General features: G+C 47.2%; 1 protein-coding gene across 2 annotated transcripts in view; it reads left to right on the top strand.

Moving 5' to 3' along the window:
- Positions 1 to 9,984, top strand: part of SCML4 (Scm polycomb group protein like 4) — a 114,769-nt gene extending 104,785 nt beyond the window's left edge. For both annotated transcript variants that reach the window (XM_072966297.1, XM_015240418.3), the window contains 2 exons: positions 7,039 to 7,184; positions 9,683 to 9,984. In XM_072966297.1, coding sequence (XP_072822398.1) covers positions 7,039 to 7,184; positions 9,683 to 9,808 — 272 coding nt within the window. In that variant the 3' untranslated portion in view covers positions 9,809 to 9,984. The remainder of the gene's footprint in view (positions 1 to 7,038; positions 7,185 to 9,682) is intronic.
- Positions 9,985 to 15,749: the final 5,765 nt, after the last annotated feature.

The following is a 15,749-nucleotide window of genomic DNA, read 5'->3' as shown; positions in this document are numbered from 1 at the left end:
GACTGAAATCCTGGATATGCCACTTCCTGACCCTGTGATCTTTTGCAAGCCTGAACTTCTCTGTACCTCAGTTCCTCGTCTGTGAAACTGGAATAATAATGACAGCACCTACCGCATAGTTTTGTTGGGAGGATTAAATAAGTTCAATATGTATTTAGTACAAGACCTAGGACTTAATAAGAGCTCAGTAAGTGTTAGTGGTCACAGATCATGTGAACCACCCCTCAGTAGATCGTAGCCCATCAACCCCACACTGAAGAAGTGCTGAAGGATGGAGGCCCCAGGCCAGGGAGTCAGGGAGTCTTCATCTTGCCCCTCTGGTGCCTTCCTTGGGCTGACTGTCTTCTTGGCATTTTTGTTCCGAGCCTTGGAGGTGTCCATCCATAGCCCTGACAGCCACAGCAATGAGCTATTTATTATGATCCAAAGTCCTCCACACGCTCCCCTCAAAGAGCCTCACCACACCAGATGAGCCTCTGCTGGCCAAGGAGGGGTGGCAGTTCCAAGAGGCAGGGCACTGTTCCCTCAGCCATGGGGGATCTGAGAAAGCCCTCTCTGTCGGAGCCTCGGTTGCATCCCAGGAGAGCCTTGCTAGCGCCGGACTTGTGCCTCTCAGAATCTTGGGTGAGGGCAGAGAAACAGAGCCCACCAGCGCCTGCCGCCTTCCACTCCAAGCAAACCACTAACTGTAACCTGAGTATTGATTGTCTCTTTTACAACTTAGAAATAGTCACGAGAACTTTTGCCTGACATGCTGAAAATTAGACTAGTTTATAATCAGCAGGACCCCACAGGGTTGTGGGATGTTCAAAATCACACACCACCCAGGCTCCTTGGAGTAAAGTGCTGCAGGATGTAACAGCTGAAGTTCATTTTGAGCTTTTGTGATACACTGAAGAAAAATGAAATTATTCACCCTTTGTAGGTGCATTAACTCTTTGATATTCCAAAGATTCCGTTTAATCAGTGCCTTCTTCAGGATGGTTCATGGAACCACAGATCCAGAAAGAGCCAGCTGGCCATACATATTCTTAGCATCAAGACAGAGGAAAGATTTGGGGAGAGTAAGAGGACAGAGGGTGGTGCTGGAATCTCTGAAAGTGGTTTCCACGTCTGCTTACATCTCATTGGCCAGAATGTGGTCACATGACCACTTACTGCAAGAGAAGCTGGGAAGTATGGTTTCAATTCTAATCAGTCGTGATCCTAACTGGAAATCAGGGCTTCTATTGCAAAGGAAGAAGTGGGAAAAAATTGGGCAGGCAACTGGCAGTCTCAGCCACTCTTGATTAGAAATGTTCATTCCCTCCTGTTTCCTCCTGTGGCTCTTCGCTCCTCATCTCTAGTACTTCCTCTTCCCCGTCCCACAGTAGGAGCCAGACTCGCAGCCTCCTGAGGTCTCTCACTTGTATTTGAATCCTCTGCAGCCCCAGGAAAGGGGCCTGCTTGTTCGAGACATATCCTAAATAGCTGTTTATTGAGCACCTACTATGGGTCAGACACTTTGCACACATTACTTACAACTTGTTATAAGTTGTATTTTATAACTTCTTATTATAGCAGGTATATATATTATTGTCGAAGGTATTATTATATTCAATTTACAGATAAAGCAAGTGAAGATCAAGAGAAGGTCAGTCCAGTGTTGAGCCAGGATTTGACTTCAACTGGCTCTAAAGCCTGTGTCTTTCAAAACTGCCTCAGGGGTTTTCAAACCATGCTCACTGGTTTCAGGGGGTGTCAAGGGGTCCCTCTGAGGTTCCAGGGGAGCACAGGGAGGGGATGGGGCAGACAGGACTCCAACACCACCCTCTTTAACCAGGGTCTCTTCACATTTGCAGAGTAAGGTTCCACATTTGTGTTTCTTGAACAGAGTTTGCACAGCTAAACACATCTGGAAACCACGGAGATAAACCACGCTGAACTGAGTGACAGTACATTAGAGTAGGAGAGAAAACCTCTGGTTTCCTTACCTATTTGTCTCCCAGCTGCCAGTCCGGGTGCCAGCTGTGGGCTCTCTGGAGAGCTGTTAAGTTTTCCCTCTGCCCAAAGAAGTGCTCAGTCTTGCTCTGAAATTGCATCCCAAGTGAAAGCAGTTGATATTAAGAAACCGTATCTCTTAAAGAAGGTTTGACCCAAGTCATAAACCTGGAAGGGACCCAGAAGTGGATTTTCCCCCATGGTGCAAATCAAAATGGTTTAAAACCACAGAAGCCAGAAAATGGCTTAAGGCTGCAGGCAGGACAGTAGGTATCGGTGACATGACAAACTTCCCAGGCTTCTTTCCCTGTGAATACTTACCCTAGCCTCCTGCTGCCTTGATCTATCAGGCTCATTGCCTCTGCCAGTGGACTCTGAGGGGGTATATTCACAGGACATGTTCCCGTTTTTTGCTGCTACTCAGGTGAAAATTGGAGAGCTCTCCTTTGTCTTTCATCCAAGATATAATCCCCAAGAATGATAACGGGGTTTTGGATAACAAAGCTTCCTGACTTTTGCATTTAACAGGACATGCTGTAGAATTCCCAGCCACAAGTAGGTCCAGGCTTCAGAACTGAAGTGAAGCTGGCATTGTTATTCCCACCCTCAGGCTTTCCATGGGTTGGAGTTTGATTCCATAGGGTATGGCATTGCGGATGGATAGAGAATTGCTCAGCCAGAAAAAGAAGAACCGGGATAGCACTCTTTGTGAGGCGGTGGAATGAGTGAAGGCGTGGCAAGGCCTTTTTCATTCTGAGGAAAGAAAAGAGTTTGTGCAGGGACACTGAGGGAAAGTACGCTGGGAGATTTGGGATTCGTGTCAAGCAGATTGGACTTTCTGTCCTCTGTGGAAATCAGACATTTCTGAACAGGGAAGTGAGCTGATGGCCACAGGATATAGGGAGACAAATCTATTGGCCTTTATGGAATGATGTGTAATAAGAAGAATAGCAACTACTTTTTGAGTAAGTCTTTCTGTTTAATGCTTCACATTGTCCCATTTAATCCTCACAACATGGTAGGTGTCTGACAGGCAAGACAACCAAGACTCAGAGATTTTGTTCAGTCCTGGCCAGCAGATACTTCCTGAGCACAGTATGCCAGGGGCTTTAAGGATGGAGCTGTGAGCAGGACACGTGGTCCTGTTCTCTGACAGCGTCCATTTCCAGAGGGACAGTTGTCAACAATACTGAAGGACCCCGAGGGACCCCTTTTGGAGACTAATGGGCTTCCCTTCAGGATGCTTCTTGTCAGGCTCCAGCCCAAAGCCACATCTTCACTTGATTCTTACAATACTCTTGAGAAATAAGATGAAGAAACTGAGGCCCACAGAGAATAGAATGATTAGGGCCAGGAAGGGGCTCCAGTCCTGGCTGTTGGCTCTGCATTCACCGTGCTTTTCACACGAACACACTGACAGGGCTTCAAATGTGTGAGCAGGTAGCTCCGTAGTATTGCCTGGGACATCCTGTGGTGTGAAGGGACCTCAGATATCCTTCCCAGCTCCCTTACTTCACACCGGAGATGCTCACAAAGCGGGTGGGTGGTGGGAACTTCTGATTTACACCTCATTGTTCCTTCCATTCTTCCCCATGACTCTATTGTCAGCTAAAAAGTTTTCTCTGAATTATGAACGAGCAAAAGGAAATTATGTATGTGCTGGTGGGTATGTGTGAGACAGGGGGCGACTCACAGGCAGCAGCTCAGGAACCTGTGCTGTGAAGATGTCTAGGGTTGCTTTAGACACTGATTCATAGTCACTCTATTCCTGGTGAATGTGAGTTCAGTGTTAGAAACAGCCACCACCATCTTTCATTATACATCCGTTCACAGCTGGGTTTCACTTTACACATGTCTCTGGCAGCGCCCAGTGAACAGATCTGACCATGCACGATGGTCTCCTCCCTGGAGAATGCCACCTTCCCACAAAGGAGGTTGGCGAGCGCTTTGCATGCTCTGTTCCTTTAGGAGCAACATTGTTTCACATCCATCATGTCTGACCGCTGACCAGTCCCATCTGCCTGGCCTGGCTGCGTCAGGCTGGACCCATCTGTCTTCCTGACACCTTTGCAGCAGCTGGAGGGGCTGGTGTACTTATCTTTGTGAGCACAGACCACTGCAAAGGCCCTGCCGCTTCCATGCCGCTGGAAAGTTCCCTCTCTCTTCCTTCTAGAGTGAGTTGATGTGCTTTGGATCCTGAGCAGCTCCTGAGGTGCAACAGGCTTCCGGCTGCTCTCTGTCTTGTATGACTGACCTTACTGGCCCCTCAGAGAGGCCCCCCAGCCAGGCCCCGCTGCTGCTGCTCCAGCCTGGGAAAGTGAAAATGCCCACGGCCTGTGCGAGGCACCTGGAGCAGAGCCACATCCCTCCACATTCATCACCTGGAAAGCCTCCCCCATAAAGACAAGCCAGTCCTCGTCCTCAGCCCCATGGCTGTGGCTCATGGGAAGGTATTTCCCTGATCTTACTTGAAGGACTTTAGGCTCCATGAACGAGGCTGTGAGTCGGTCTGGTGTTTTTCCTTCCTGTCAAACACAGGGAATTAGATTTGACCTCTGCTCTGATCACTCTAAAATCATTCTTGGCACTGAAGATGTCCCGCCTTTGTAATCAGAGCATCTATTATCACCCTGATTGCCACCAATGCTCCGATGGGGCGGGATCCAAAGGCAAATGCGATTTCCGTGATGCCTCCTCCCTGTGTTGAGTGCAGATGTCTTTAAATGCAGTGAAATCATGCCTAATAAGCATGCATCAGCATTCAGATGGCCCCGGGGTGCATGAACAGTTTCCTGGCAAAGTGCCCCACCCCACCCCGTGCCACCTTAGGGGACCCTTGCAGGTCCAGCAAGGAAAAGGCAGGGACAATCTCAAAGAAATCCCAATTCTCAAACATTATGTGTTTAGGACAGACTCAGAAACGTGATGCTGTACTTTTCTCAGCACTAATGGAGACCCATGCACTTCTCAAACATGTTGAAAAGAAGAGGGAAAAAAGAGACAGCAAAAAACCACTGCACTCTGAGATTAAAGGAGGGAAATGGAAGTGAAGGCTTCTCAGCTTCTAACTTAGAATTATTCTGTAGGGAAGCTGCTTCATTGCTCAGATGAAAATAGGATTAAGGATTACTTACACAAAGCTTTTTGTAAGAGTTACTTGTACTGTTTCTTTCGTTTTATGTTCATTAGACTTATATGTACAAATATTTTGCTTGGAACTGCGGAGGAGTCAATGATTATAAACCTTGTAATGAGAGGATCCCATTTTTCACCAAACACGTTGCCCAGGACCTGGTACAGAAGAGATGCCCTGTTGATATTTGTGGAATGAATAGGGGAAAGTTGAAAAAGATCATTCTCCAGAAATTAAAACTAACTGGAGGTTACAGACAAGCACATGCACACTTCTAATATAAGGCAGAATGTAGAGAGCATCTTAAGAGAAGAGCAAGCAAAGATTTGGGGGTTAAAGGTAGAGCAAGGCGACATCCAGATGGCAGGACACAGAGATGCTGCACATGAAGGGGTCTACCAGGGCTTCGATGGCTTAGAGAATTTCTTTGAAAAGGAGGGAGGGTAAACACCTTCCAGAGAGAAGCAAAAGCACCAGCTAAGCTGGGTGCTGGGGGAACATTCAGTCACAACCAGTGTACCCAGACAGGCTGTGCAGGAGGGTGGGTAGGCAGGCAATGCACCTCCTTCCCTCTGCGGACCATCTCATGCAGGCCAGCCACAGGCCCAGCCCTGACGTTATTTCCAAACTCACTTGCCCTTCCAGGTGGAGAGCATTGCCATTTTATAGTTAGTCACAGGCAGTGCCAGGATTGCTCTTCCCTCCATCTAGGCAGGAAAGATGTTACTGAGACCAAAGGGAGCCCTTGACCTTGCACTGGAATGTGGACTCAGTGCACAGGCGAGGGGTATTCACAAGGGGCATGGTGGAGCTGGAACTAGGGAGAGCATGTGGCAGTGGCAGTTTTGCTCTAGCAGGAAGGGAGCCCGGGGTGAGGATACCTGTTAGAAAACCTTTGCAGGGGTTGAGTAAGAGGATCCTGGGTTGGGAAAGCAGGGATGGAAGGGAAGGGGCCAATGTGAGAGGCATTATTCCAAGAGCTTCAGAGTACTCAAATGCAGGGAGCAAATAAGGGGCAGGAGGTAGAGGTTTTAGAAACATGAGAGATAGGAAGAGAAGCTGATTCTGGACAAAGGATGAGTTAGTTTGGGACATACAGAGAAAAAGTCACCCCTTAAATATTGCCAGGCCTCTGATCCACTACCCTTCCTCCTTCACTAGTTCTGCACCTTTTAATCTGCCATGTGGGAAGTGCATTGATGCAACAATGCAACTCATGCTGCAGTCACTGATCAGGGACCAGGTGTAGACCAGGCACAGGACTGGGCTCTTGTTGTCAAGGGCTCCCCCGTCTAGTTGGGAGACTGGAGTGAGTGCTCTGACAGACGGAGGGCTGGAGGCACTCAGTGTGAAGGTGGAGCGGTGAGTGAGACAGCGACGTCTTCTTTCTGCACGTGCAGAGCAAGGCACAGACATCTCACAGACAGGGCTTCCACAGCCTGGTGGCAGAGACCCACGACAAGCACTAAAATGCCCCTCCATTCTGCCACATGTTTATTGTCTCAGTGTGACACGAGCGGAGGCAGAAAGGACCTGAAGTCATTTTGGCCTCACAGCACCGCAGAGGCCTATTTGGAACTTCTTCGGAGCAAGGGTTCTCTGTCACCAAGTACCCGGTTCCAGGAGACCCAGGCCCACTGAGACAGAACTGAGCAGGAGGGTCTTTGAAACTCTAACATGGATCAGCATTTCAGCCTGCTGAAGGACAGCCATTTCCCAATGCTCTAGCGCCCAGGAGAGCAGAGAACGTCCACACAGGTGGAGGCGGGGGGCTGCCTCTAGGAATGGCCTTGGTGCTCCAGGATCCTGGCAAGAGCAGGCATTCGGAGCCTTTCTCTGTCACAGGAGGTCACTCAGGGCCAAGTGGGGCGCTAAGGCCCTTGGCCCACCATCTCACGGCCTCCCTCTCTGTGCTCCCCATCCAGCCTCAAGCCCTTCTCCGGAAGGGCAGGATGCCCGGCGGCCAAGGAGCAGGAACCCGTCCACCTGGTCTGTGGAGGACGTGGTCTGGTTCGTGAAAGATGCTGACCCGCAGGCCCTGGGGCCCCACGTGGAGCTCTTCCGGAAGCACGTACGCCTGTGGTGGGCCTGGTGGGCGAGGATGGTGGGGGAGGGTCAGGGAGCTGTTGGGGTGGGGGCGCCTGCACTATGCCCTGGGGGCACCCAAGGGAGGCCAGATGGAAGCACACTTTTCTCAGAGCAGAACCACCACGTAGTTTTGTTTTTAAGGGATGTTTGTCCCATCTTTTCACTCACTTCGGCCTTTTTCGGGAGCGTCTGTTTTCCTGCCCATCCGTCCGTCTGTGCATTCAACAAACATTTATAGCACCCCTACAGTATGCCAGCAAACTTAATAGTGCCTCTTCCTAAGCTGCTTTGAGAATTAAATGAGAAAATGCACATCAAATGTTTAGCATGGTACCTGGCTCATAGATAGCCTTCAGCTAGCAGGTATTTGTATAATTATTTAGGAGATTCTAAAATATATAAAGATGATACAATTTTTTAAAAGGTAAGAATTCATACTTTACCTGCCAAGCTTACTATGTCAGTTTTAGATTTGCTGCTATAACCAGTCACCACAAAGATAGTAGCTTAAAACCACACAAATTCATTATCTTACAGTTCAGTGGATCAGAAGTCTGACAGGGGTCTCACTGGGCTAAGACCAAGGTGTTGATGGGTCTGACGTGTTTCTGGAGGCTCTGGGGAAAATTCATTTCCTTGCCTTTTCAGCATCTAGCTCCTCCCTCATTCTTGGCTCCTACCTCCCTGTCTGCATCCTTAGAGCCAACAACATCAAGCTGAGTCCTTCTTAGGCTGCCAGCCCTTTGGTTCTTCTGATTTCTTCTTCCACTTTTAAGGATCCTGTGATTGCGTTGTCTCCCTTCTTCTCCAATAATCCAGGATAAATTGATTCGTAGCCTTAATTCCATCTGCAACTTTAATTCCCCTTTGCCAGGTAACTGCTCATATTCACAGGTTTCAGGGATTAGCACATAGACCTCTTGTGGGGAGGAGAGGGAGCGTTATTCTTGTCTACAGGAGTTACTATTATTTTTTTTCCTTCCTGTCTTTCATTTTATTTGAAGTGAAAATCATGGAAATCATACTTTCAGATCTGGAGAGGACACTCACATTTTCTTCTGGATATACGTGACCTCGGCTAACAGCGGGGCCTTGAGAGAAGCACCAGAGAGGGGTTGTGTTCAGATAGATCTGGGTGGGAGCAGTCTGGCCTCCTTCCTGAGTGAGAAGTGGAGACAGTGGAAGTCTAGGAGGTGGGGTAAAGAGAGAACATTAGGCAATGAGGACCCTGGGAGGGTCCACAGATGAGCTTTGCCCAGTCTGCCATTTTGCCATGGACATGGAGAGTGAATGAAATGGAGTAGGCAATGCGTCAGTGCTGACTGGCTGGATAGAGGAATGAGAGGGGCTGGTGACACTTGCCGTTATATGAGTCCTGTATGTGCCTCTTCTCCCCAACTGAGCACCCCAGATTTCTACCCTTTGTCTCTAGTAATCTGAAAATAGCAGTGTAGGTGAAGGAGGAAACCCAGCCTTACTTAGTTCATTAATTTAACATGCAGTCTGGAGGGGTGCCATTTTCAGAGACAAATAGGAGGAATACCAGGACCTCGGAGGATTGACATTCCCTTAATAGTTAATTGTGCTAAGCCCTCTGATGAGGCAGGTGCATGTGCTACCTAGTATTATTGACAGAGACGAAAAAACACCTCAAATCCCTTATAGAGTGTCATTAGCAATTTGGTAATCAGCTAAAGGTGGGTGAGCTTACTGAGAAAAGAAACCAGAGATTAGGATGACAGATAGAAGTCAGGGCCTTAGATGAGCACCTGGAATGGAAAGATAACCGCTAGTTCCAGGATCTAATGGGATGATGCTTTGTCTTAGTTCAGGCTGCAGTAACAGTCCCATAAACTGGCTGGCTTATGAATAACAGCAAATCATTTCTGTTTTGGAGGCTGGAAGTCCAAGATCAGGGTGTCAGCAAGGTCACCTTCTGGGGAAAGCTCTCTTCCGGATTTCAGACTGCCATCTTCTCATTGCCTGAGGACACCAATCCCATTCACAAGGGGCTCCACCTTCAGACCTTATCACTCCCCAAAGTCCCACCTCCAAATACTATCACTAAGGGGTTAGGATTTCAACATATGTATTTGGGGAGGGGATGAAGGGGACACAAACATTCAGTCCAGGGGGCACTTCCTGTTCCATTAGCCCTAGACTGGATAAGGAGATAAACATCGTACATGGTATATTGGGACAGTGGCTGGTGTTATGTTAGATTCCTTCCATCAGGAGAGAGCAGGGATATGAAAGATCCAGTATATCGAATGACCCCAGGGAGATGTTGGGAAGAGGAGCACATAGTATTTGTGGGCTTTAATTTATTTTCTTAAGATCTTGCTTCGGAACTAAGAGAATATGCATCTGAGTAAGTCCGTATCCCCTTATCTTATTTCCTGACCATACTCTAACCATAGCCACTATTTGATTACTCTGACCACCTTCTGGGTTTTCTTTTCTCTGATCCTGTTCCATCAGGAGATTGATGGCAATGCCCTCTTGTTACTGAAGAGTGACATGATCATGAAATACTTGGGCCTGAAGCTGGGACCTGCACTGAAACTCTGCTACCATATTGATAAACTGAAGCAAGCCAAGTTCTGAAGATGTTTAAAGGATAGAAGTGAAATCCAGACAACAGATCTCAAGATCATCTTCTGAAGCCTTACCAACATCAGCCTTCATCGCAAAGATTCTCTTCTGAAAAAAATAACAACCACAAAGACTTGGTCTTTTTATAAAACTCGTGCATCTTTGCCTTTAAAAAAAATTCAACATGGCCCTTTTGAAAGGTTCCTCTGTGTTAGTGATTTGCCAAAAAATTATCCCCCAAATCTATCATTTTTAACATTCCTGGTAGGTTGGTTTCTTGTAGGGTGGGTCCTACTTTTATAATGAGAGTGTGGGGAACTGAGTGTTATTACTCAAAGAGGACCCTTGAGGCTTCCAGTGATGTTAGAAGGACCTTTATCTCTGCAGCACCACCTGTCTTTAACTCGGACCTGGGGACCTATCATTGTGAGCCTTGCCTGATTCAGCTCTGAAAGCTGTCTTCTGAGGATAAATGCCTCACTTTGCACTATCTGGAAAACTTGAATTCTTTTGCTCTCTGAAAGAGAAGAAGGAAAAAAAAAAATTCTTTTCTTTTCCCAGTTATCTGAAGTACTGTGTTGCCCCACTAGAGGGCAGACTGCTGATGAAATTTCAGGCCCCTCATTGCAGTAGCCTGATACTCAGTACCCAGAGGATGGGTAGGGTTTCTGTGAACAAGATCTAGCCTACACAGACATGGGAAATTTATTCCCAGTGAGCACCACAGATTGCAACTTGGGAAGAAATCACCTTCTTCTAGAAGGTTCTAGTTCATATCCAATCATTATTGACTGACTGAGATGCAGCAAAGGCAAGAATTTGGAAGCATGTTCTTCCCAGATGGGGCTTTGGAGTTCCTTCCCTTCCAGAGTCCTTACTGAAGTGTCAATGTGTTGGCACATGGGAGAGTCTTAGTGACATTTAGCCATGGTGTTTCTTAAAAAGAATAAGAAGAAAGATGTCTCGACTAAGCTTTGAAATGGGAGAGTGCTGATTTCTAGTCACACTGAAGGACTGTATAGTTGTATCTGCGGTTAATTTTTCCATCTTCAGCAAATACACGGACATGCTATTATGAGGTTTAATTCAATTTACAAATAGGTTTTCCTTTCTCACCTTGGAGTAATAGAAAAAAAATTGATTTCTACTCCTTTGCAGCTGTGTCCAGGGAAGGACAATGAATCCACAATTTATGAGACAGAAGGGCAACCTCATCTCCATTTTTCTTCTTATCCTTTTCATTTCTCTCCTCCCCTGTCTCTTTTTCCCTTCCTCTCTCACTTAACAGGAAACATATCTTCAAAATGGATGGTCCTTTGCTGTGGGCATATCATTTTCCTTTAAAAGCACCTGTAGTGTTGGAGGTGAGGAGGACCTTGTGATCTCTGGGAGGGCGAGGATCAAGGACAACTCAGGGCCTCCCCTGGCCCAAATGCAAGTTAGAAAAAGCACACCGTTCCCGGTGGGCAGCCTGGCAGGGGTCTCGGCTGGTGAGTGGGGCCAGGTGGGATTTCAGCCCCCTCACCCCTCCACCAGCTGCCCTTGTGCAGGACAGGACCTGTACAGACTTGAGTGCAGCCCTGGGTAGATTTGTGTGTTGATCCTCTGTAAATCATACAGAACCTAGGCAAGGATCGTAAGAAGAATTCCATGCCGTGCCATTAGACCCACTTTGATGAGTGATATTTGAGAAAGCACGTCATAGCAAAAACCCTTTTTAGATACACAAATGGTGGCTGGATTTAGAGCACAACAGAGAAGGGACAGAGGAGAATGTCCTAAAAGTGCCCAGGGAACCGAGCTTGAGTTACCAGGTCATGGAAGAGCTGAATGTTGGTTCCGGCACCTGACAAAACTGCCCTGAATCAGGCCTTGGGACAGAGTCCTCAAGATTTTTAAGCGATAGATTGTCCCTCAAAGTCGGTTAATTGTGAAATGCTTGCTGCTGGTCTGGAGTTAGAGTCTCCCTCAAAAACCCATGGATAGCTTATGCATTCAGAATGGCCAATGTGAAAACAGTAAGAGCCAGAAATCCCACAGCAACCATGTTTCTCCTCCTTTTTCTCAGTCCTCTAAAACTTGCGGTGCCTCTTCCATCAACATATACCTCATACAGAGACTTTCAAAACTTCCTACCCATTCTCAGTAGTGTCCCTTCAGGATTAAAAACTTCAACATTGGTGTCCCCCAAATCCAAATCATCCCCAAACAGTATCAGATAGATGCTTGGTGTGGTTTTCAGGGGAGAGAGATTTTGCCATCTCAAGTGTAGAAGAAAAACTGGGTCCACGTTCGTGGGATCTGCTCTTACGGAGGTGCTATCTCATTTTGCATTAAACTTTAAGTGGGACAGATTGCTGAAGCCATGATATTTAAGGTTTGACTTTTTAAAAATCTTCTTACTCTTAAGATGAATGTTGCCATATCAGAGAATAACCCAGGCAGGAAGTTCTTCCTTGCCTGTTTTTGCACTGAAATGCAATTAGCCCACCACATTATTGTTGTAATACTGCAATTATAATTAATTTTCACCCCTTTCAAAAATCTTGTCAAACCAGGCAGCTAAATAGCTCAGCAAATGTAAAACATGCCAGGCCATTTCCTCTAAACGGACCTTACAGAGTCAGGCCACGTGTGTCACCCCATCCGACTGGGAGCTCTTCTGGGGGGCCTCGCTCTTGTGCAGACGTGGTGCTCGTTACTCCACGGCAGTAGCTTTGCTTCGGGTTGTGGCGAATAATGATACAGTTTAGCATAATTCCAAATTAGAGTGTGTGTGTGTGTGTTCATGCTCCAAACACTTCCAATTACACTTGTCTGTTAAACACTTTTACAAAAAAAGTCTAGAGACAGTTCTATTGCCTAAGGCATTTTAAATATTTAATGAAGCACATTATTCCCTTTGTGAAGACTTCAGGTAAAAGATGTGCATTTTGTGTGTGTGTGTGTGTGTGTTTCCTGACACTGTAGTTGGAAGAGCCTTAGGAAGTAGCTAGGTGTGTATCGGCTGTTGGATTTGCTTGGTGTCAAAGGCTTCCCCAGCTTTGTGGCACAGAGGTGGAACCCACTCTAGGCTGTTACTACTGGGTATCCCCTCTAATGCCAGTAGGGTGCGCCCTGGAGGCTGCTGGGGGGTGGTTCTGGGGTTCTGGGCCTTCCCAGGTCAGGAGCTGGCTGACAGGACTCCACTCCGTGTGACTGAGGGGACAAGCCTAGCCAGGAAGCCCACGGGGCAGGACCAGCCGTCTGGAGCCTCGTTTAGTGCCCGCCAGAGCTGCACCGCTCCCCCATCATTTCCCTTCAGCAGGAAAAAGGAGTGGAGAGCACCTCACCAGAACCAAATAGGATACTGAAATACGCCGGGGAGGGACACTGAGCTGCGGTTAGGAAGGAAACTGCGAGTTGGGGAAGACAAAACTACAAATGTCTTAGGAAGACAGTAAGAGGGGGTCTCTTCTAACAGCCCCAACCCTTTAAGCTACAATATCCTATTTTTGTATTTATGTGTGGAATAGTTCTTATGTTTTAAAACATTAAAATTATGTTTTTTATTTTCTGAGATTGTTTTAGGAGAATTTTGTCATAGCTCCGAAGATTGTTGGAAATGCCCAGAAGTGACCAGGGACTTGAATTTAGTCATTGTCAGAAGGTCTTGAAAGACGGAGATATTCTGCTTTCTTTCCAAAGAACTAGCCAGGTTTCCTCCGTGTGAGCAGAAGGTGAGTGCTGCCTGCCGTTTGCTCTGACCTGGTGCTTTTCTAAGTCTTCTCCGATGGGCTTAGGGGAGGAGGAGATGGGACTCACTTTTTTTTTTTTTTCCTTAAACCTCAGATAATAAGACAGGGGACTGGGAAGGAGTGTGTGTTTTTTTTGGAAACTGCAATATTTCGTTAAGGAGAGGGATGAACACCTGCCCATGGGTGTGGTTTATTTGTTGTCACAAACACACTCCAAGAACTGAGTCACTGCCCAGCTCTGCTCTGGTCTTGCCATGTGCCTTAGTCTCCATGGCATGAGAGGACCATGCTGAGAACCCCAGCTGTGACCCCAGCAGACGGTCAGCTGTTTAGAGGTACAAGCAGTCCTGTTCCCACCTTGTGATGTCACCCTGGTGGCGCCTCTCACACAACTCCCGCCGGTGCTGCCCTGGGAAGAGCCCTGGGAGCCTCAGCTTCCGGAGTCCCCTTCCCTCCAGCCACTAGCCTAATCGAAGACGATTCCTTTGCGGACAATTGGAAGCTGAATTTTTGGAAATCTAGCATTTACTTGAAAGAGAATCGCTCTTATCTATTGCCACCAGTTAAATATTATGGAAACATGTCTGCTAACAATTTGCTTTGTGTAATTTGTTCTAATGCTAATAAGTAACAGCTGGGACACTTCCTGTGGTAAATTCCTTTGTGGTTACAGTGGTATGATCACACATGGACTTCACCAAATCGCTGTACTTGAGAAGAACGCTCACTCGCTCTCCCAGGTTGCAGGAAATTCCCAAACTGAGAAGCAGTTCTGGGCAAAAGCATATATTTTTAGAGGAGGATTTGCTTTTCTTCATTCTCTTGTTTTCCTAAACAGGGCCCCAGACCTATGCTCTTAAAATCCTGCATAAAGAGCCTGGGGTTCTCCTCCCGCTTGGCGTTGAGCTTGGTTTCCTCCAGAGGAAAAGACAGCAAGCAGAGCTAAAGAATGACACCAGCCCCCAGGTCAGTGTGCTGTGCCCAGAGCTGATATGGAGAGGACAGGGCGAGAGCAGTGGAGATGCATCTGAGAGCCAAGTGCTGTTCAGCAGCTGATTAGGTAGTGATGGCAGACAGCGTGGGCATCTTGCTGTCCAGAGGGTCTAAATGTACCACTCAGACTTGCTCAGGGCCGTCAGCCCACCATTCTCTGCTCTGTAGCTCGACCACATGACCTGAGCCACGTACTAGATGCTCATCGCAAAGGCCAGCACAAATGCCTTCTACTGGATCCTACTTTGGAACACAACCAAAGCCTTGCTTCTCCAAACAGCTCACTAGGAAATACCCGACCTTCACTGGGTGTCATTTTACAGTAAGCATATATGACCGGAGGCTACCTCCACCATAACCTATAATTGTAGCATCCTCAAACCTCAGGAAGGCTCTACCTCCCCATCCAGTGCTGGAACGCCTTCCCTACAGCCCTGAGAAATGGCTCTGCCTGACCGCATCCCATTAGGAGGCGTTCACTCCCATAGGAAGTGGCTTATTTCTCCGTTGGACAGCTCTGGTTGTGAAAACATTATTTCTCAGGGAGACACAGATGTCTGTGAATCAGACACAGACGTTTGAGATGAAGCCAACTCTGCAATCCTCTTTTAAACAGAGCTCATCCAGGCAGGAACCACACCTACAATACAAATTGACGTTGGCAAGTCCAGCCCAGCTCCACTACATTAGGGCAGAGGAACAGACACCGCATACAAATGCAGGACTCAGATAGGTCGCAGCCATCAGATTCATCAACCCTGTCATGAAAAACTATTAAAATTCTTGTGACCTCACACACACACAAAAGGGTGTCCTGGGAGAATCTTCAGTGTCATTGTAAGTCTGGCTTTGGTCACATAAGCACACGAGTAACAAAAGATTGCGTGAATGAATCTACAAGTCCATGGGCCTCATTAGCTGAAGAAAACACCATGACACGCGGAGGTTCCATCTCTTAATTGTACTCACTGGTGATTTAATAAACTAGGGAAGCTTTAGTTTATAGACAAAAACAAGGAATAATTGATGATAGAAAAGTAAACACGGTCTGTTGTGAATTTATGCAAGCCTTGTGCAGTTCATGACACCAAGCCCAAGCCGATTTCATGCTTGTGCGTGCATTCCCCAGTGAGCGTGTATTTGTGAGTTAATGCAATAAGAGATGGGAATTGGGGGAGGTTTGGGAAGGGATTGCCAAAGGAGATTTAGCTTTCTAGAGCATT

The sequence above is a fragment of the Vicugna pacos genome, chromosome 8, assembly GCF_048564905.1.
Source record: "Vicugna pacos chromosome 8, VicPac4, whole genome shotgun sequence".
Lineage (NCBI taxonomy): Eukaryota > Metazoa > Chordata > Mammalia > Artiodactyla > Camelidae > Vicugna > Vicugna pacos.
The sequence above is the reverse complement of the archived record's forward strand: the minus strand, read 5'-3'. Positions and strand labels throughout refer to the sequence as shown.